The following is a 23,322-nucleotide window of genomic DNA, read 5'->3' as shown; positions in this document are numbered from 1 at the left end:
GTATGCTAAACTTATATTTACTGATACTTACGTGGTGGGAGATGAAGGTCACCAGCATGCCTGCTTTTTTTACTGTAAAGCTGAACCAAGCTGTTCAATTATTTTAAAAGGAGAGTGATTTATTATTATATTTATTTTGACTCCTCAAAACTCCACCAAATACATTTAAATTGTGATGTGAGCAGTGAGGTTTGAACCCACACCTCCAAAGCTGCTAGTAAATTAGCCCACTGCACTGCATAAGCCCTGCTGTTAGGGTCACTCAATTCAAGTCACTCTTGGAATGGGTGAAGTCTAGAACAGCACTTTAGTTCCAGAACACAGAAATGTTGAAACAGCCACGGCAGATGGCACTCCTTTCCAAGGTGATACAAGGCTCTCTTCTGCATGCTCCATCTCTTGCAGGGACGGCAAGTGGCTTAACAGCAATCTATGAGCCGTCCTCCGGGAGAAACAAAAAGATACCTGAAACCAGGAAAATCTCCGAGGAAGCGTTTCTCGAGATTAAGGCAAGCCCTCAAGGGAGGCTGACAGCTTCATGGAACGCTTTAATGAAACGATGCCAGCACAGACAGCGGAGGGATTACAATGATTAATTGCCCCTCTCCTATGCGGCAGCACAAGCAAACACAAGCAGCAAGCCCAAATTGTATTACAGAACATTTAACACTCATCCTCTAGAATAGAAACTTTTTAATTCAGTTCAATGAACTTTTAAAACCATGCACCTACAATCCCTACCCTGCATTTGGGTCCTGCACTGCAATCATGTAACAATTTTAATTAATTATGCCCCCCTGCCATAGCTGTAAACCAAAGAATGTCCTTACCAAGTGCAATGTGTTGCAAAAGTTCACAGGATTGCACCCAAATGCAACCTAAAAGGTCCAGGGGAAGCTAGGCATCTAGATCACATCAATATCAAGGTGTACTATATATTACATAAGAGTGGGCCGCACACAAGCATTAAATGTACAGTTGACAATACTAAGCTGTGTCTATGAAGATCCTGTAATGCACTGTCTGCAGATAGCATCAAGCCCCAAGGTCTAAGAGCTCTGTCCTCTATACTGAATTTACTGCAGCAGGCTCTCGATATTGAATAGTGCTGTGATCACAATACACAGTTCCCTTTGAGTTGCACAATGTCTTTTATGTGTTGAAGCTGTTAGCTCACGGCATTCAGTCCGAAATTCTCTTGAGGGAAAATCTCAGTTATTCAATGTTCTGTATATATTTTCCAGCTGTACAACCCAAGCAGCGATATAGGACGGACTAGGCTGGCTCTGAAAACAGGGTGGTCTCTACTGATCTCTCGGTTATTTAGAACATACAGTAATCTGCAGAGGGAGTTTTATTTTGGGTGTTGGTGCAAAGATCTCTATATTGAGAGACAGTGCTGCAAAAACCGATTACTTGGATCGAGCTCTCCACAGAAATCAGGTGAGGGTCATTGGTGTTGACTGGGCTAATTTACCTGTCAACGTGAAACAAGTGAAGAAATAGCTGCTTCCATCCACTTGGAATGGTAAATTAGCCCAATCAACACTAATGACCCTCCCTGTGGAGAGGTGAACATGAACAAATCAGTTTGTGCAGCTCTATTGATTATCAAAATGGCAGAGGATCTTAATACAGCTTCCAATGTATAAACCTGCTCTGTTGTAAACAGCACTGGGATTAATACAAAATTGATAGCATCCCCACTTGGGCAATGCGGATATCCATGTAAAAAATATTATATATTTATCACACATATACACTGACTGTACAAAACATTAGTAACACCTGCTCTTTCCATGAAATAGACTGACGAGGTGAATCCAGGTGAAAGCTATGATCCCTTATTGATGTAACCTGTTAAATCCATTTCAATCAGTGTAGATGAAGGGGAGACAGGTTAAATAAGTACTTTTAAGCCTTGACACAATTGAGACATGGATTGTGTATGTGTGTGTGACAGGATGACAGAGTGTTGAGGCTCAGAGACAGATTAAAGTCAAAATTAAAGTTATTTTATTAAACAAAAATATTCAAATAAACAGGCACAGGGGCCAACAGAAAAGAGGTTCAAAAATAAATAATCAAAAATGAACTCACAAAAAACAGTCAGGTTCCAAGGTTTAGATAAAATATTCCTTCCTTTTTAAAAAAAAGGACAAAAAAACCCACAAAACTCTTCAATACAAAAGCAAACTGAAACAAAAAGACCGCACCCCAAACAGAAAACACACTTACTTTCTACTAACTACTCTGCCAGCCAGGGCCTCTCCCCTGGCTTTTATCCCCTGTGGCTGGAGCCCAATTAATCAATAATTATTCAATTAGGGCTCCAGCCACATTCTCACATGTTTTCCTGGCAGGGAGAAATTTAATCCCCTCCCTGCCAGTTCCAAACTTGTTCATATAGACGGGGAGTTCCCCGTCACAGTGTGCCATTCAGAGGGTAAATGGGCAAGACAAAAGATTTAAGTGCCTTTGAATGGGGTATGGCACTAGGTGCCAGGCGCATCAGTTTGAGTGTGTCAAGAACTAGAACGTTGCTGGGTTTTACACGATCAACAGTTTCCCGTGTGTATCAAGGATGGTCCACCACCCAAAGGACATCCAGCCAACAGCAGGCCAGTGGACGAAAATGGCTCATTGATGAAAGAGGCTGACAGGAATTGTGCAGAGCAACAGACGGGCTACAGTTAGTCAACTGACAGTCCAGTACAACCCATAAAAGAATGCACAACTCGTCGTACCTTGACACGAATGGGGAATGGCAGCCAACGACAACGATAATTTCAGCAAAACACAAGAAACTGTGGTTGCAGTGGGCTAAGGAACAAAAACACTGGACACTAGAGGATTGGAAAAACATTGTCTGGTCTGATGAATCCCGGATCCTGCTGTTTCACGCTGGTAGGAGGACTAGGGTATGGAGAAAACCGCATGAGTACATGCATCCATCATGCCGCGTGTCAACATTGCAGGCTGGTGGTGGTGGTGTGTTTTCATGGCACACATCGGGCCCCTTGAAAAAAGTGGAGCAACATTTGACTGCCACAGGATATCTGAACATCACTGCCAATTAGGTGCATCCCTTCGTGGTAGCAGTGTATCCATCTGCTAATGGATTTTTTCAGCAGGATAATACCCCATGCCACAAGGCTAGGATTGTCCAGGAATGGTTCCACGAACATGACAGTGAGTTCAGCGTTCTGCAGTGGTTTGCCCAGTCACCAGAACTCAATCCAATTGACTTGGCTATTTTTGTGCAATTCTTGTATGTGATTTGCATTTTCCTCAGTTTTTAGTGGAGAAGCGGTGGAGCGGGGGGGGGGATGGGTCCCCATATACATTTATGGTAAATTAAAGTTTGAGAATGTCTCATTTAGAGTAAAAAAAAAAAAAACATTTTGGCACTGTAGATTTATTTTCTGAGAACAGTATAGAATTGTTCACATCAGTTGTAAAATGAACTTTTATGACAGTGTTCAATCGGGCTGCAGAGGTCTGGGTTTAAATCCAAAGCCCTTTCCAATACATTACTTTTCTGGGGCCCACACGTCGATACACTCCTCTTGATATTTCTGCCATGCAGCAGTAATGAGCAATCAGACAAGGGGCAGACACTTCACACACCCTTATACTGAGAAACAGCAGATTCCTTTCAATACAGGATAATCCAGCCATGAGCACAATCAGCAACACCAAGACAGCTCCCCTTCAGACAGCCTGATCCACAACAGACTGACAACTCCCCTTCAGACAGCCTGATCCACAAAGGACTGACAGCTCCCCTTTCAGACAGCCTGATCCACAAAGGACTGACAGCTCCCCTTCAGACAGCCTGATCCACAAAGAACTGACAATTCCCCTTTCAGACAGCCTGATCCACAAAGAACTGACAGTTCCCCTTTCAGACAGCCTGATCCACAAAGGGCTGACAGCTCCCCTTCAGACAGCCTGATCCACAACGGACTGACAGCTCCCCTTCAGACAGCCTGATCCACAAAGGACTGACAGCTCCCCTTCAGACAGCCTGATCCACAAAGGACTGACAGCTCCCCTTTCAGACAGCCTGGTCCACAACGAACTGACAGCTCCCCTTCAGACAGCCTGATCCACAATGGACTGACAGCTCTCCTTTCAGACAGCCTGATCCTATGTAGCCTCCTCATGCAATTCTGCTCATTTTAACCCTTTACATTCCATTTATTCAGCACTTGTCAGGCATGTCAGGTCCAATTTATTTTCACACGCGCTGTTTATTTTACACCCACCGTTTAAAATTATATATATATATATATATATATATATATATATATATATATATATATATATATATATATATATATATATATATATATATATATATATATATATATATATATATATATATAGAGTAAAACAGGTTTAAAAGGCATTGAATCACAAGAGAACACTCAGTACTGTATCTCCAGCCTAGCCCCACCCCCTGTTCGCTGTATTTTTCACATACCTCTTTATAGACGTGCATACTGATAAATCACTTGTTTTTATCAAACTCCTCAATAATGCGATCCAAGTCATTATTTTATTACTATAACATCTGAAAAAAGCTCTGTAAATGTCGGTGATATTCTTTGAGCGCTGGATGCAGAAGCAGCTATCTCCTTTGTTTTATGTCCGTGTTATCTCTATCTCTGAGGTTTTTGAAAGGTTTTCTCGGCTTTTTCCAGAGAAGAAAAGGACTAGAGACCTGTCTTTCTTGATGTTGGATAGGGTCAGACGTCAGACTGGAAAGGGAAAATTGTAATCGTCTGACCTGTTCGGACACAGGACCACAAAGGGTTAATGTAATTTTTTTCCCCCCTTTCTTTCAATTGAAACTTGATTCATCTTGCTTGGATGTTCAGGAGATCTGAACATGTTTTTAACAAGGTCTTCAGCACACAGCAGGGCGCTTGTGATTACAGCAGCTGCAACATGGCTCTCCATTTTAATATCGGGAGCCGTCTCTCCCCTGGGTCATTAAACTGAAACTGCGATGTATAACTTCCCAAAAATACCCTATTGGACATAGGGAAGGCCACCAGAACAGTACAATATTAGTAACTGTACTTGAAAATTAGAAATCTGGAGCTGCATATGTGAAAAATGTGCATAAAGATCTTTATTGCAATGGAAGTGGAGGGAGGGGGTACATCTAGTGTTGCTAATAGGGAAGGATTTCAAAGACTGGGTCTGCACGGCTTCTTAATGTGAACATGAACTCCAGATAATAGGGTTTGCTTTCATCCCAGTTAATACACAGGACATAACCCCTACAGCAGACACTGTCACTATTATTAATACAGTCATGAGGACTAGGGTTAGGGTATTTGTTGCTTGTTTTGTCCAATTTTTAAATGTTCAAACTGTAACACACTGGGAATGTTTGTAACCATTCCTTTGTATAAATGACTGCCGCATGTATGTGTGTATAAGACTCGGGAATATCTAATTGTAGAGGGAATGGAAGAGACTGGGAAGCAACACTGAATATGAAAGAGAGAGGACACAATCATCGTTCCTGATATACGATTTTTATTCACCACAGATGTCCCAGGAAATCACAAGCCCACACAGGGAAGAGCAGTTTATGTACATCCTCCAAAGCTGAATACAAACATACACCACGATCATTCAGTATTCTGTTTATACCACAAGTATATATTTTTAAATGCATAGCAATACAACGTGTACATTTTTTACATTAAACCAACTCATTCAGGGATTATTTCACCTGCTGGATCTTTGCTTTCATTCTCAACAGACTGTGCTTCGACACAGATTCATTTCAAACCCTGTTTATGGTCTCTTTGCAGCAGTGTTTTTAGATTAGTCAGACTCAGGCAGATCAGTCATTTCTGACACTAAACCCATTCTCAAGAAAATTGGAGACCAAATCAAAACAGAAATCATCTCAGATATTTTAAAGTAGTTATTGGTGGCAGTGTTGTTTGAATCCTGAATTTCAGCAGCACACCACTGGACTGGAATGCAAGCAAACACTGGAAACTAGTCCTGGCATGCATGTTATACTACAGAAGTGGAATAACACAAATGAATCCCACGCTTGATATACCTGCACTTGAGGTATATTACATATTTCTAGCAATGGTTTAATGTTTAAAACAAACTCAAAACTTTTAAAACCCCCCTAGTACTGTTTCATCACAGTAGTGCCCAGAACTTGTGTATTCATGAATAAAGGGAAAACAAGCTAAATCCAATTTAGAATCAGTCCTGTTTTTTTACACAAAACCTGCCAAATATTACGTATTCATTCCCTTTGGTTCATTCAAGATTGAATACAAATCTGCTCGCCTGATGCTTACAAATGACTTCTGGATGAAAAGCTGATTAAGGTAATGAAGAAAATGACTCCCAATCTGTAAGGTCACAGTAATATGCTGCTGAATATGCAGCTTCAATAGACACTCCGAACACAGATTCTCACTGTGACTTGAGCAATACAGAGAAGCACCAATGAATATATTACTGATCTGCTTTTTGTTATTTGTTAATTAAACCCTCTGGTGCCCCTTTACAGAGCCTCACGCAGCGAGCTGCCCAGTAACATGTGCTTTCATTGCACTGCTAGACCAGCACTTGTTTTGTGATGAGAAATGTGAGACTCAAAGAGACCATAAACAGGGTTTGAAATGAATCTGCGTTGAAGTACAGTCTGTTGAGAATGAAAGTAAGATCCAGCAGGTGAAATAATCCCTGAATGAATTGATTTAATATAAAAAATGTACACATAGACGCTTTAATAGGGGCTTTAAAACTATGTACACAGGAACATTTTCCTAATTCTAACTGCCTGGGATTTTAAAATGCAAGTTATTTTGTCCGAGTGTGAGACCAAGTGTAGTTCATAAACATAGGCTCAAACAGGGGGCATGACATCTCTTTCTATTGCAGAATGACAAGTGACCAGTATCACCCACTTTATTTGAATAGCATCTGGGATCAAGGTATTTCCGAAAGCAGGAATGTGGCTCTAAATGTAAAATCTAAAAAGCTCAAGCATCCACCCTCTTCCCCCAAACACAAAAATCTTCTCTGTCTAGTAGAAGGTCAAATTCCATTTGCTGATCGGAGAGGATGCATTGAGATTAAACGTTTTTAAAAGGATCAGGGACAGGTTTACAGTATGTTAATATATTTTTGTATTAGTAGTGTTGAAGTCCAGAGTCTGGAGAGGAATATAAAGAAGAACCTGTTGTTTCACATGGCACCACTTTAATAAAAATTTTTTTAAAAAAAAAGACCTAAGATAAACCTACTGATTACGTCGTAACAGAGAGACGTGCTTTCAAATATATTAGCGGGCCAGGTCAAGGAAATGTAGAGTCACTATAGAAGACTTCCTCCATTATATTGGGCAGGTCCTGGACTATTAAAGGGGACCGTACGTCTGTACGTGTGTGTCTGTCACAGTGTGCAATAACCAAGGATTTCAAAACCAGTGAGCTAGCAACACACATACCCTCATCACTACTGCAAACACAAAATGAGAGCTATCAGAATCATACACTTAAAGCACTACGACCTTCACCCAGTGCTCCCAATTAGCTGCATACTGGGCGTTTCATACATTGAAAGAAATGAGTTATATATGATATTTGAGTTGAATGTGTAAAGAATCCACACGGCAGTTTTGCTGCACAGCTTCAGTTTGCATGTTATCAAGCTTCTTATACTTCGTTGGTTCACAGCGTCTCAACGGTCAATTGAACATACCCCATAAGTTAGCATTAAAGTACAGTATTTATTGAAAGTACTCATGACTTTGACTGTAATGTTGCATTTTCCTCAGTGTCTAACCCTAACACAATAACCTTATCTGGAGTGTTGCCTTCATACACTGTGTGTAGCACACAAGTACAGCATCCCTCTTTTATACTACAGAGCCTGTTATAAGGTGGTTTGCTTATGGCTCCCATTTGCCCCATAAAGCCATTACACTAGCACTTTCATCTCATTATAAAGCTCAACACAAATAGCACAGCCTCTTAACTATGGCTCCTGACTATAGGGTTATATAGGGGTTCATATGGACAGATTCCTTCACACAGCCTTATATTCTGACATGAGTTCATATCATGTGTAGGGTCTTTCATTGTATAAGAGATGTCTTTTGTGCAGTTTGGGCAAGAGGACCATCAACTGTGTGGTTCTGACTACTAAAGCTGTGCAAAATGATGCCTCTTAATTACAGACACCCTACAGAAAACGAAGATTGTCAGAACTAAGTCTGTGCACAGGATAGGAATTACACTGGACAAACCCTTACCGGTGATCGGTTGATTTCTAATGGATCACATGACTTAAGACTCTCAACTTGTGATAAAGAATGCCTTGTGCTAAAACCAAGTTTTATCACAACTGGATAAAATCGGGTCTCTAGAATCGTGACAAGGTCTAATTTTTAGAACATGGAATGAATGAAACCCTTGGTTGATGAACAAGAAGTAGCATCAGCTCTGCTTCGTACTCTCCCACGAGACAAGCAGGTTAAACCACCTCCCCCTACTGACCCTTCTCTGTATTATATGTCATCACACTCCACCTGTTCAGACCAGTTCCCCTGATGAAATTAACCCACATCCAGAGAGAAAAAAAACAAAACTAACCTGCATTCAAGTGGCATTCCTTAATCTGGTACTGCAGCTCGTTTTCATTGGGGATGTCCTTCCAGGTAGCTAGGAAGACTTGGCGCTCTGCAAAAGAAAGAGACCAGGTCAGAGGTGAACTAATATAAGGAGACACGACAGAGAACCTAAAGACAGGGGGAGACGACAGAGAACCTAAAGACAGGGGGAGACGACAGAGAACCTAAAGACAGGGGGACACGACAGAGAACCTAATACAGGGGGACACGACAGAGAACCTAATCCAAAGGGGGCATGACTGAGAAACTGCAGCTGCTGTATGTGGGCTTGTCCTCACTGACAACCCCACAGCTTGCCTGCTTCTTATAATTGAATATGTTCTGTGCAGGGTGTCTCTTACTCATACAGGAGATGTCATCTTGTGCTACTATTAAAATGCTTTTTTTAACTTTCGAAATATGCAAAGGATGACAGCTATACACAGGATAAGATGCAGTGTCATTTTGACATTGTAACACTGGCGATGTGATCACTGGACACCCTTTTCTTCTGCTGGGTCTTTGCTTGTATTTTATACTTTAATTTGGAATATGCAGATATTTGAATGACTGGAGTTGCTGCTGCTCCTGGTACCTAATCACCACGTGTGCTACAGCTCAAACTCACTGCCATGGTCTACTACAGCTGCAGTCCGACCATGTGTCCTACACAAGTTTATTGTAGCCTTGTATTTGAATATCCTGAATTAACATTAAAAACAAACAAGTGAAGAACTAATGATTATTAGCATACATAAAAAAGACTCCGATTAGCACTAATCATGGACTACTAAATTAGGTAGATTCGTTTTTACCATTGCTTTTATAAATGTACACGATAGTGTGTAGGCACTTGTGTTGATCGCCAAAGGGAAGGAAAGAATTTCTGACATGACAAGTGACCAGATTACTCTTCAGTCTAGGCTCTGCATTATTAACATCTGAACTTTAAGGTTCTAAATATATTCATTATTCATTTCCACGCTGCCTCTGATCACAGATTTTTGTGGATTGAGGATTGATTTTACACATTAGGGAAATAATCCAGCTGGTTAGGTAGCTCTGCTGAAGGTTTCATTAGGAGGCATTGATTTCTTCTTTATAAATGAATAACAGGGGAGGTTAGGTAACACAGCAGCTCATTTACTAGCCTAGCCTGCTTTTCCCAGGGCTGGAGGAAGGGGGGTGATCTGTGTGCTTCAGTAACAGCACCTTGGTGGTGTGTGTTTCAATTCTGCACCATCGCCAGTGCTTGAGAGGGGCCCAGCGCAGGGGTTCATTTGTAAAGAAAAAGGTACCGGATGTGATCATTAACCCTTTCCAGTCCAATGCTGGACCCGATCCGACATCAAAAACACGTCAAACTGGAGAAACTTTTACACCTTTTTTTACTGTAAATCAAATGACTTTTCAATTGAAACAGCGCACGCTGTGTAATGTTATTTTTTATATAAAATCAATTGGCCCTGACAAGCCTGACACGCGCAGAATGAATGGACAGCAAAGGGTTAAGGAAGACCTAATGTACTGACCTTGTACCTGGTACTGATCTGCTTCAAGTTCTCATCTGCTATGTACATTTCTAGGCTTTGTGTCGGTAAATGCATGCCAAGCTTTGCCTAGACGTTTTAACAATCATCAGGTTTGAAGAACACCAGTGACGACACTGCTAGTTTTCTAACACTTGGGTTGTAAAAAAAAAACAAAAAAAACTAAATTCTCTTACCTCATAGATGTTGCATCCTAAAATATTATTACAGTTTGCTTTTGTCATTCAATTTATGGAACAGGAAAGCGTTTTTTTTTAAATTGACACAGAGTTTTGTTTTTGCTCATATGGCTGATCCTTTGCAAAGTGTACAATTCTCGCCTGTCAGTCACAAAGGTACCAGATCTCAAGGTCTAACACGTAATATTAACAGCTTGGTACAGATCTTGCTGGTGTCGACGTAAGCTGGTGATGTCTCAGGTGTTTTCGTGCTTACCCATTTTGCCATCCTCGACAAAGAAAATGCTGAGTGGAATTAGACAGCTGAAGTAGAAGACATCAATGCTGTTCTTCACCGCCACCTGCCAGGCAAATGGAAGCAATAATCAGATCACAATCACAAGAGACTGTGAAGCTGCTCTCCACACCCAGACAGAAAGCACTTGGGCTGCACTTCTGTGAAAGATCCTCTCACTCCAGCCTCGCAGGCCCAGATCCAATCCACACTGCAATGCTCTTTTTAACCCTTTCTTAGTCATTTACAAAGACTACAGGTACGTTTTCATCTGGGGATTCATCCGTGACTGGTAGGTTACATCTCTGAAAATAATGAATCTGTTTGAGTGTTTGTGTAAACCTGGGCAAATTAAACTGTGGCAGCAGCACTACTTAAAGTAGTCGTTCATCCAGCTGCTAGCGCTCTCAGCCAAAAGGTGTTGGCATTATAATAACAATCCTGACCCCAAACACAACCCCTAATAAAAGAGACTGAGGATTTCTGACAACGAGCAATATCAACCGACGGTACTATGCACTGCAGAACAGTAACAATTAATTACATTATATAGGAGTCTCGGTAAATCAGGTGCCAGTGTTGTTGTTGCTATCACTATTATTACTACTAATAATAACAGCAACAAAATGCTCAGTCTTTTCTTTGATTTACACTGGCTCCTTCAAGGCCTGGTCTGTCACTGACATACACTTGATTAATGTATTCACCCCCAGATGAGATAATGAGTTCAAGGCTGGCACACATCAGTTCATTTCTCCCTTGTCTGACTGCGAGGTGTGCTTGCCTGGTTTCATTTCCCCTCAAGCCTCAGATCTGCAGTACTGTACTCGCATGGCGGACCTGTGGCTCTTGCTCATGAATGTTACGAGCGAGGCCCGAGCGCTATGATTGTGTTTAATCTGAGCTCGGTGACAGGCTCCCCACTGCAGTGATGAGTCCTGACTGAAGAGCCAGGGCTTCGAGTGCAGCGGCAGACTGGCACAGAGATCCTGAAGAGCCAGGGCTTCGAGTGCAGCGGCAGACTGGCACAGAGATCCTGAAGAGCCAGGGCTTCGAGTGCAGCGGCAGACTGGCACAGAGATCCTGTGGGAGCCCAGCCCCGTTATTGTAAAGGCACGGCCACGCTGCATTGTTTACTAGGTGTTCCGGTTTGTAGAAAAGAAAAAAATAATAATCTCAGTGTCAGGCTTTTGGTCAGAGTTTCCAGGGATGGAAATAAGTCCCATTGCATAGCAGCTGACCATTCCTGCTTTGACTGTCAGTTTAATAAGACACACCTGAGCTTGTTACCTACACACTGTGGCTGATCAAGCTCGTAGTAAAAGCTGGAATGAGTGAAACTGCTATTATGATGATGATGATGATGATGATGATGATGATGATGATGATGATGATGATGATGAATTAGTCATTTAGCAGACACGTTCACCCAAAGCGATTTACAGAGACTAGGGGGTGCATCAACAACTTCTGCTGTAGAGTCTCTTACAACAGGACCTTGGTTTTACATCCTGCCCCTGGTTTCTCAAACTATTTGCAGATGGGTCCCCAGTGAAAACTAATTGTGAATGAGAAAGAAAAACTGCAGTGAAAGAAAATGTTTAAACATGTTAATGGTCTGTTAGTATCACTAGGCCCGTCTGTCTCCACAGCAGTGAAAAGACCCTTTGTGAGTTTTTCAGAGTTTTCCAAACAACTGCTCTAGGCAAGCAATATTCTAGCAACCCTTAAGGCAGACAGACTATAAAATCCAACTGGGATCTTAACAATGTCATACAGAGTTATTTATTACCAGAACAATGACACCACAGGCGCACTCAAGTTGTCTATAATCTTCAGCTCTGATCTGAATTGTTATATTCTACCTGGAGGTTATTGAGCGGATCCATTTTCATGACAGGCCCGATGGTATTCAGGGGCAGAGAGACGTCGATGCTCTGATTGGGCATCAGTGGAGTGTGGATTGCGAGGGGCGTGGTGGGAATCACCCCAAAACTGCAAGCCAAACAAAAAATATATATTATACAGGGTAATCAATGATATGGTGCGCTGATGTGGTAAACTTACTTTCTAATCGCCCTGTATGTATGTATGTATGTATGAACAGAGCCTATAGAAAGTCTACACCCCCTTGAACTTTTTTCACATTTTGTTGTGTCTGAGTTTTTTTTCCCTACTTATCTACACACCATACTCCACACTGTTAAGGGGGAAAAAAGTTTTTATTGAGAAAAAAATTATATATTAAAAATACAAAACTGAAAGATCATAATTGGATAAGTCTCAACGCCCCCTGAGTTAATACTTGGTGGAAGCACCTTTGGCAGCAATTACAGCTGTGAGTCTGTTGGGATAGGTCTCTACCAACTTTGCACACCTAGATTTGACAATATTTGACCATTCTTCTTTACAAAATCGTTCAAGCTCTGTCAAGTTCTTTGGGGAGCGTTGATGGACAGCAATCTTCATGTCATGCCACAAATTTTTGATTGGATTTAGGTCGGGGCTCTGACTGGGCCACTCAAGGACATTTACCTTTTTGTTCCTTAGCCACTCCAGTGTAGCTTTGGCTGTGTGTTTGGGTTGTTGTCATGTTGTAAGGTGAACTTCCGTCCCAGTTTCAGCTTTCTTGCAGAGGGCAGCAGGTTTTCCTCAAGGACTTCTCTGTACTTTGCTCCATTCATTTTCCCTTCTATCCTGACAAGTGCCCCAGTCTCTGCCGATGAGAAACATCCCCATAACATGATGCTCCCATCACCATGCTTCACAGTAGGGATGGTGTTCTTTGGGTGATGCGCTGTGTTGGGTTTGCGCCAAACGTAACGCTTTGCATTTAGAACAAGAAGTACCATTTTCATTTTGTCAGACCACAAAAGTGTTTTTTTGTATACTTCAAAACAGGATTCAAGGTGGACTTTCTTTCGTAATGGCCTCCTTCTTGCCACTCTACCATACAGGCCAGATTTGTGGAGTGCTTGGACTACTGTTGTCACATGCACACTTTGACCAGTCTTGGCCATAAAAGCCTGTAGCTCTTGCAAAGTTGCCATTGGCCTCTTGGTAGACTCTCTGATCAGTCTCCTTCTTGCTCGGTCATCCAGTTTGGAGGGACTGCCTGATCTAGGCAGGGTCTTGGTGGTGCCATACACCTTCCACTTCTTAATAATCGTCTTCACCGTGCTCCAAGGGATATTCAAGGCCTTTGATATTTTGTACATCCATCCCCTGATCTGTGCCTTTCAACAACTTTGTCCCAGAGTTCTTTTGAAAGCACCTTGGTGCTCATGGTTGAGTCTTTGCTTTGAAATGCACTACGCAGCAGAGGGAACCTAAAGGAACTGCTGAATTTATCCTGAAATCATGTGAATCACTACAATTTAACACAGGTGGAGGCCAATTAACTTGGTGATTGATTTTGAAGGCGACTGGTTACACCTGAGCTAATTTAGGATTGCTATTACAAGGGGGGTAGACACTTATCCAACCAAGCTATTTCAGTTTTTATTTTTAATGAACTTTCTACAAATTTCTAGAATATTTTTTTCATTTGGAAGTTGCAGGGTAGGATGTGTAGATAAAAAAACAATTTTAATGCATTTTAATTCCAGGCTATAAGGCAACAAAAGGTGAAAAATTTGAACGGGGTGTAGACTTTCTATAGGCACTGTATGTATGTATATAAAAACATAAACATACATAATGACACTCAATACATTGTGGTAAATGCAGTTCTTAGCAAGTGACCAGAACTAAAAAGGTTATTTCAATATAATCAAAAGGAGATTGTACATTTGTATGTCACACTTTACAATTTCCCACGGTTTTCTACAAAACTGCTCAGTAAATTGTGCTGAAACTTGGTATTAAAATTATTTAGCAAAGTCAATGGAAGTATCAGACTGTGGGAGTTATGTATGGAGCTAATTCCAACACCTCATTTTATTTCCTAATCCTAAAAACCACTCATCCAATTTTTTCATAACCCATTCATTGCCACTTCTTATTCTACACTGTTCTGTAAATACTGTTGATATGATCATCCTCTTTCTTATCATACTGACAGCTCTAATTTTAAATTCACAGCCGTGGTGCAGGATGGATGTCAGCTATCTATATATATAGATATAGATTATATAATATATATATATATATATAGAAATTGGGAAGTGACGTGTTTGTTTTTTCAATGGCTGTGTTCAAAACCTGCTTTCTGTGATGTGTTGGATGTGTTCTTGGGGAGGCAGCTCAGGGGGTAGATTGGATGTGTTCTTGGGGAGGCAGCTCAGGGGGTAGATTGGATGTGTTCTTGGGGAGGCAGCTCAGGGTGTAGATTGGATGTGTTCTTGGGGAGGCAGCTCAGGGGGTAGATTGGATGTGTTCTTGGGGAGGCAGCTCAGGGGGTAGATTGGATGTGTTCTTGGGGAGGCAGCTCAGGGGGTAGATTGGATGTGTTCTTGGGGAGGCAGCTCAGGGTGTAGATTGGATGTGTTCTTGGGGAGGCAACTCAGGGTGTAGATTGGATGTGTTCTTGGGGAGGCAGCTCAGGGGGTAGATTGGATGTGTTCTTGGGGAGGCAGCTCAGGGGGTAGATTGGATGTGTTCTTGGGGAGGCAGCTCAGGGGGTAGATTGGATGTGTTCTTGGGGAGGCAGACAGGTTTTCCCATGCTTACATGCTCACAGTAAATTTTGGTAAAGCATTGTGCAAACAAGTTTCATCTTACAAGCGGTTCCCTAGACAAAAGTAACTATTAAATTGAGAAAAATTGTGTTCTGAAAATCTGACTAAATGTTTTGTTTTGTGTGAGGATTCCACTGTAATTGAAAAACCTGCCTTATTCGCTATTGAGAAAACAAATTACAAAAAATATAACTCGTAAATATTATTAAAAGAACTCCATAATAAAGTATCAAGAAGATTGTAAAATCCATGGATTTGCACTGATGCAATGCTTAATGGTTTGTATGTCCCCATTAGAACATATTAATGACAAGCACACTTATAACTTTGTATTAGATCTCACACCTGCAATGCCAACACAAACCACAACACATTCCATCTAAACAGATTCACTTCTGGAATTAGTATAAAAAGGAGACAGTAAACTTTGATGTGTATTAATTTTAATGACTTGCAATACCTTTCTAAGTGTTCGGTGGCTACCCCTTAATAATGTTGATCGTGTCTGATTTACAGTATGTGGAATACCAAAATGTAAGATGGATGGAAGTACAGACAGACACCTCCATATATCCCCACAACCTAATACTTCCAATAACTGTGATAAATAATGTTTACATCAAGTTGTAATTTAATAATGGGTTTTCCAGCTCTATGGAAACATATTAAGTGCGGTCTGTGGGCTAGGATTTGATCCACTGCAAAGGATAAGAAGTCTGTAGTAATTCTAGGCTGCTGCTTTATTCAATTCTAATTGCAAAAACCAGAGTAGCAAATCTGGTGTGAATAAATTACAGCATGTACTGCTGACAGGGTACAACAGGGTTATTAAGAGCGTCTTCAGCAAATCCCACAAACTAATGAGAAGTGTGGTAGACAGCCAGACAGTTACGATTCCACTTAACGCACACTGTCTAGTCTTCTTGTAATCAGTTAGCCAGTTATTGGAATCCATTCCATTTTCAAATAGAGTTATCCAATCCAAAAATATATCAAATCAAATCATCCTGGACACTTCCAATTTCCTTTTACATTAATCAGTGTGCAGGCATGTCAGCCCGAGTACGATGCTTCTGAAAAGTGCATTTCGCTAAACACGTCTGGACAGGAGCAGGCACAGCTCCATAAACAAGCCAGCAGAGCGGGGGTCAATCCTGCTTTTCAATTCCCATTCCACTTCCCAATCAATCAATCCAATACATCATCGATCAACACTGCAGTTAGCAGCGTTCTGTTAAAATACTCACACTGGCAACACATTACTTCAAATGAAGTCACTGTTAGTCAGTTGAATTGGCTTCAAATGAAAGCAGTTAGAAGAATCAAATCAATTATGTCTCTAAAATATCAATTCCAACTCCAGGAATTGATTTTAAAAAGGAACTGGAATGGAAAAACAGGAATAGATCTCAACCCTGCAAGCCAGTGACTTTCCTCCTCTGCCATGACTGCAAATATAAAACTGGAGCGATCATCATAGAGAGGTAGATTACATGACCCACACCCACTGCATGCACTTGCAAACATGTGGCTTTTACACAAAGACAGGTGCCTCCATATACCCCATATTGTGATTGAGACAGTAACTTGTGCTAAGAAATGTCCTTACTAAGTTAGGACTCAGTATAAAATAGAAGCATAACTGTGACATACAGATAGACAGAGCTAGAGGGACAGTGAACCCCTCTATACACAGCTTTTGAAACTCTCCCAAGCTGTAACTTAGAATGCCCTAATAAGTTTAATCTCAATTGGACACAAACACAAACAGGGCACCACCTTATATTCCTAGGTTCCGATACACTCAGTAACTTGTTAATGAATGTCCTTTGTAAGTTTCACCACTATTGGATAAGCATTTATTATATATATTAGGGGTTTTATTCTTGACATTTTCAATGGATCTATTAATCACACTGTGGCAGGCTGGCGAGTGGATAGAGGCCCAGAGACAGACTGCAGTTCAAAAAAATAACTATTTTATTATAAATAAACAAAAATAAAGTGCACAAGGGCAAAATAACAGATACTCAAACACAAATAAAGCAAAAACAAAACTCACAAAAATAAAGTTTCCAGGCTGGGCAATGCCTTCACTGGATTTAGAAAATTCAAAAAACCACAAAACAAACACCAACCTGCTTCCTCAGCTCCCTCTCTCCCCAAATGAGAAGCAGAGGCCTCCTTTTATATCAGGTGGCTGGGCGCTGATTGATCGTTAATCAACCTAATCAACTAATCAACCCCAGCCACCTGAACATAATAAACCCAGGCAGGTAGGGGAAGTTAACCCCATCCCTGCCAATTTCTAAAGAGCAGAGCTTTGCTCTGCCACACACACCTATTTGCTGGTGATATGAAATTGTATTGAAAGACAATTACAAGCAATAAAAAGTATTAACATAGAGATATTTACTGCAAATGTTTCATAATGCCAGCTAATGTTTATATATACATATATATACATACCGTAATTAGACAGTTTGAAAATATTTGCTTACATGTAATCTGAAGTTAGCCATGGTTTTAAAAAGTACCCTCTGCCATTTTTCAAGGATATAGTATTGACGCACCGATCTATTAAATTAGCAAATGCCTAATAACTGTAGGATAACAGAAGACCTGGAATCTCAAGCTGGTAAGAGAGGGGTTTTGAAAGATGAGCAGGCAATAAACAGCCTGCACTGTGGGTGAATTGTGGGTGCACTGTTACCTGTTCTTGTTGAACTGGATGGCAAAGTCTAGCATGTGCTGCAGGGCTTTGTTGGTAAAGGTCATGTCCATGTACATGTGACCCTGTCTCCGTGAAAACGTTCCAGCGATCTCCAGGCCTTTGGCTTTGACAGCAGGCAGCCAAACCTGCAACACAATGCAACCCACTGAACAAAGGAACCAGTCCACTCAACTACGTCTGCTCAGTTATTTCCAAATCGCCTCTTTGTCTGTCATCTTGTGTTATTCATTGCATGTTTAATTTCTATGTTCCTCATCATTATCAAAATATTTCAAGTTTTCAAGTTGAGCAGATTTGTGCTGTGAAAATCTGGTTGAACATAATGTTTGTGCTGTGAGAATTACACTGCAAATCAAAATCATCATAGGAAGTACTACCCTATATATTATTAAAGAACTCCATAATCATTTTCAAATACACTGTAAAATACATGGATTTGAATTGAATTGATGCTTAATTTTTTTTAATCCCCCATTAGAACATAGTGTGCAAGAAATCCACTGTACACGTGATTAGAGGTAACCACAGAACACAAACACATATAATAACTTCACTTACATTTCAGGTTTTTTTTTAACATTAAATAAATAAATGAGTTAACATTTAGAAGTTTTCCACAAGTTAAACAACAAATAGCATTTTGCCTAACTGTTCACATGAGACTTACACAGTTAATGGAAGCACATGGCAGACAAGTTTCATTACCAGCTAGAACCCTTGAAGGGCTTACCGCTTTGGGTGCCACATGACCTCCGGGTGCGATGCCCATGCCAGTGGAGAGCTCGAACAGGTCATTGAGCCCGCTGCTGATCACCGCTGGGGTGGGGGAGGGAGCGAAGGTGGTGGGGACAGAGGACGGAATGAAATTCTGACCAACCTGAGATCAAACAGACAACGTTCAGCACCCGACCGCTACCTGCTCAGCGCACTGCCTGCTATAATACTACTGATGAAGGAAGAAAGGAAAACACTTACTGCTGGACTGCCCCCAACGCCTCCTCCCAGGTCTCCACCGAGCTTGAAAACAAAAGAGGAAACCCAGCTACAGACGAGAGGCAGGCAGAGCAAAGAACAGCAACACCAGACGCAGCTGGAAATGCCATAGTAACCTTTATATTACAATGTCTCCTGAATTTAGAATGTCCAATTAGTTTTTCCCCTCACCATAGCAATTCCCCACACAGCTCAGGAGAACTGAAGGTTCAGTGGTCGTACTCCAATCCCACCACTAAACCAGCTTCCTCTTTTACACCCAGGAGCTTGAGAAAGGATGTCAGCCAGCTACCGACCTCTGGAAGACAAAGGCCAGCCCTGCAGGTGTCCTTCTGAGCTCACTGGACTCCTGGCTGGTCGGGTCCGCTGTAGCGTGATGAAGAGAAACAGTCCCTGCCAGTTTTGCCTTCCTAACACTCTGGAGCATCAAGGCCAATGCGACACTCCCTCCGGAATCCCCAGCAAAGACCGGTGACTTTGCACAACAAGGACGAACCTGCGCTCCCCTGACTGTGTGACACCCTGCCGCTGTGCTTTTACCAGGGGAGCCACTCGGGGACACCTGAGGTTTCCTTTTTACTATTTGGTTTGTGGGTTCTGTTGCTCCAGTACTGATACCCCTAGATTGTTACTTGTGCTAAAGAATGCCCTTAGCAAGTCTCATCACAATTTGAATAATTGTTTGCTGTATCCTTTATTCATACATCTGTATACCCCCAGATGTATGACTATACCATCACAGTTTTGCCCACAATCTGACTGGCTGTCATCTTGCTCACTGGCCTGTGTTATAAGTGAATAAGTCGTATGTGTGGCGTCTCTTATTATTATTATAGATCTCATGCAGTCTGGGTGAGAGGCTGCTCAAACTGTGCTAAATGATTTCTGTTGTAATCAGATTAGTGACATATTAACTAATTATAAATCACAATATCAAGACTGTGCTCAGACACTGCTATTAAAAGGTAAAAAGGGGAGTTTTGTTCAAGTTTAGAATTGCATCTTTGCACAGGATGACATCTGTACAACAGACAACTGATTTATAATTACTGTAATGTCTTTTGAGAAATCAAGCAGTACTTTGATTTTTCAGCTGGCTGTACCTGCTTTGTGGTGCAGTATGGCACTGGGAATGATTGCAAACTTCAGAAAATAAATAAATACATTTTATATAAACAAAATGGCATTTGAGCTGCATGTCCTTTGGTGCCAACCAGTAAACATTATGTTTGCATTCCAAACCCCTCCCCAGCACCAGAAAAAGCTTGGCCTTATTTACAAGAATCTGAGTGCATGCCCAATATCAACTTATACAATCATTAGGGGAGTGGGTTAAACAGCACCAAAGCCAAAAGGATAAGTTACCATCAACATGTGCACATTTATGTAATCAAACATCTGACCCTTTGGCAAATGGCTTTATTTTAATCTTAACATATTTCCTGTGCAAAAATGGTTGTAGCTAACAAATTAATTTACTACAGCTTACCTGTTGTGGACTTCCATTGGTTATACAGGTCTGAAATGTACAGTTTTGAAAGAAACACTTGTTTTAATAAACATGTATTCTTACTTTGCTGGTATCTCAGTTCGCATGCAATGCTTTCAGAGAGTGTTGCACTTCCTTGGTCACCGGGAGGGCAAAGTTGCCCTCACCTCTTCAGTCTTATTTCCTGTCATTAACCAACCAGCTGCTCCCCCTACTGACTGACATGCTTTCAGCCAGCAACATGCTTTGACCCAGAAGCGGAGGTGACCCAGGAAGTGCAAGTCTAAAATATTTCCTGCACGCAAGCCATGGAAACTGAGAACTTTATTTAAACCACATGTCAAAACCGGATATCATGTATTATAATAAATACATAATTGCTATAACAGGCTAAAAACCCAAACAAGTGCAAAACAGATTAATGGAATTATTTTGTTAGCTACAATCACTTGTAAATCAACACTAATATAGCGCTCAAGGTCAGTGTAATAAAGTTCTTAGAACACAACCAGCCCAGCGATTAGAAATAAAGGACGTCAGGTATATCCACTTTGCCATGCAGAACATCACTGAATGATTCAAACAGACACATGGAGGGGCAAGGCAGGCAGGCAGGCAGAATGAAGGAGTGCTTTAAAACACTGTTCCCTCCCCGGGGAGGAGCGACAACATCCAATGAGCATTACCAGACAAGGGCTACCTTTGAAAACGGGGATGCACAGGAAGTACAAGGTGGGAACATGGTAATAATGTTAGTAAATCAATAGGAAACAGTTACCCATTGCGTGTCTTCTCCCATCTTAAGAAGAGAAGCACATTTGTGAGGAGAAAGAAGCAAACATTAGCCAATAGAAAAAAAAAGAAACAGGACAGAAAAACACACAAACAAAACGCGTTCCTTTTTGGGCTTAACATTAGATAGTCAAAAGAGCCGAATCAGAATTCTATGGTGAAACTGTAAGAGACCAAGTACAGTAGATAAACCCATAGCGTTTTCATCACTGTAAAGGGTGTTTCACACTGACGCGGAGCGGGCGATTGTTTTTTTTCATTTAGTTAACCTCAGCGTTCACACCTGAGGCGAGGCGGCGGCGCTGAAATGTATTTACGCTCCTGAAGCAAACCAATGAGAACACAGAAGCAAGCAGTGTCTGCCAATCCTCTGACAGGTAGCAGATCGTTGAAGTGGGTAAATACCCAGAATTGTATGAAAATGAAAACTATACAGACAGTGAACGCCAAAACAACATCTGGATTTTGATATCTGAAAATCTGGGACTGCCAGGTAATCGTTTATTTATTTAGAGACGATGTTTACCGGGGTTTTCTATCTACGTCCCATTTTAATCAGAATTTATTTCAATAAACTCAATTTTAAAAACTAAAGCAAAACAGTCAAAAGCTTAAATTGCTATGTACTAGCGATATAATGGCCGTTACTTAGGGGGGGCAGTTAACAGAGTCCAAGGACACACAGATGATCAAAAACACTAAAACCGATTTGGTTATCACAATCGTAGCTCATTGGTATATATATTATAGACAGGCTATATGCGTGTAAAATGGTGTACCAACTATAAAACAAACCATTAGCACTCATTAAAAAAAGTGACCGCTTCCATCTCTGCATGAGTTGATGATCTGTACCACCCATCCAACAGCTGCTTTACGTGCATTTACAAAAACAAGATTGCTTAGACCGATTCTTGGAAAAACAGTAGTGCTTTTTATTTTCTATCCTGCCTTCCACTGCGGCGATGCTCGGCCAGCGTGACTAGGATAGTGGAGACTGCACAACATAAATATTTGTTTAATTTACTTTATATTGAATTTTTTTTTTTTTGACCAAGTTACAAAAAGTTTTGTGCGATAAACAAAAAGCCAATCTCTCGAGGGCTGACTGCTTCTCTCCATTTGGTTTTTTTTAATGCAGTGTGGTACCACCATATCAAGCACCTCCTCGAACTGATCACTGTTCATTCTGAAGAAGACTCTTGCAATGTTCAGTTTCAGTTCTTGAACTAAACAGTGGGACTCCCCAAACCTTTTTCTTTTTTGGCTAATTTCATGTACCCACTTTCTCCTTTCGAGTTTTCATTTTCTACTCAAGAACATCAGCAATAAAGCCAATTTTCCCCCCACTTCTGCAGAGTCTATAAACCCCCCAAAAAAACACTTGCTGCACCTGCCGCCCCGAGTCAATATTCGCGATGCGTTCAGTGTGAACACAAAAGACCTGCTTGCCGCCCGCACGGCGTACAGTGTGAACGACCCTTTACGAACACACTCGCTGAAACTCCTTCACATAGACTCAAAGTCTTTCCTATGTTTTACATAAATCTCTATACTTTGAATACATTTTATCACTGAATACAGGTATGGGGCTGTCGTTTCATATTTCTAGAGGCTGCTGAAAGTCAAGTGGATTTTTTGTTCAGTCACAGTAAATAAACGATAGCAGCTCTTTCAGTTTTTTTTTTTTTTTTTTTTTTTTTTTTATCTACTCCTAACCACGGTTCCTATCCACAGGCAGGTGTACTGTATTAATATTGAACACATACTGACAGCACATCAGAGAATATACAGTTCATATCAGGGCTTGTGATCTCTCCGTCTGTCAGAAAGTCTTTTCACATGAAGTGTAGCTACTGGACCACAAATCGTACTGATCTTTCAATAACGCTTGCTGTTATGCCACCGGGAGTTGAAATCGATCCAGTCTTGTTTGTTACCATCTGCAGCAGACAGTCTGA

The 23,322-nt window shown here is 41.1% G+C and overlaps 1 protein-coding gene across 5 annotated transcripts in view; it reads right to left on the bottom strand.

Moving 5' to 3' along the window:
* ap2b1 (adaptor related protein complex 2 subunit beta 1) overlaps nucleotides 1-23,322 on the bottom strand; it is a 47,990-nt gene that overhangs the window by 4,432 nt on the left and 20,236 nt on the right. The window contains exons 15-22 of one of the 5 annotated variants that reach the window (XM_041240885.1): nucleotides 21,348-21,368; nucleotides 20,570-20,599; nucleotides 19,063-19,104; nucleotides 18,818-18,964; nucleotides 18,067-18,212; nucleotides 12,540-12,669; nucleotides 10,657-10,741; nucleotides 8,655-8,741 (exon numbers count right to left, since the gene is read on the bottom strand). In XM_041240885.1, coding sequence (XP_041096819.1) covers nucleotides 8,655-8,741; nucleotides 10,657-10,741; nucleotides 12,540-12,669; nucleotides 18,067-18,212; nucleotides 18,818-18,964; nucleotides 19,063-19,104; nucleotides 20,570-20,599; nucleotides 21,348-21,368 — 688 coding nt within the window. The remainder of the gene's footprint in view (nucleotides 1-8,654; nucleotides 8,742-10,656; nucleotides 10,742-12,539; nucleotides 12,670-18,066; nucleotides 18,213-18,817; nucleotides 18,965-19,062; nucleotides 19,105-20,569; nucleotides 20,600-21,347; nucleotides 21,369-23,322) is intronic. The other 4 variants (XM_041240887.1, XM_041240886.1, XM_041240888.1 and 1 more) reach the window with 4 other exon arrangements.

The sequence above is a fragment of the Polyodon spathula genome, unplaced genomic scaffold (genome assembly GCF_017654505.1).
Source record: "Polyodon spathula isolate WHYD16114869_AA unplaced genomic scaffold, ASM1765450v1 scaffolds_720, whole genome shotgun sequence".
NCBI lineage: Eukaryota > Metazoa > Chordata > Actinopteri > Acipenseriformes > Polyodontidae > Polyodon > Polyodon spathula.
Note: the sequence above shows the minus strand (reverse complement) of the source record. Positions and strands in the feature narration are given on the sequence as shown.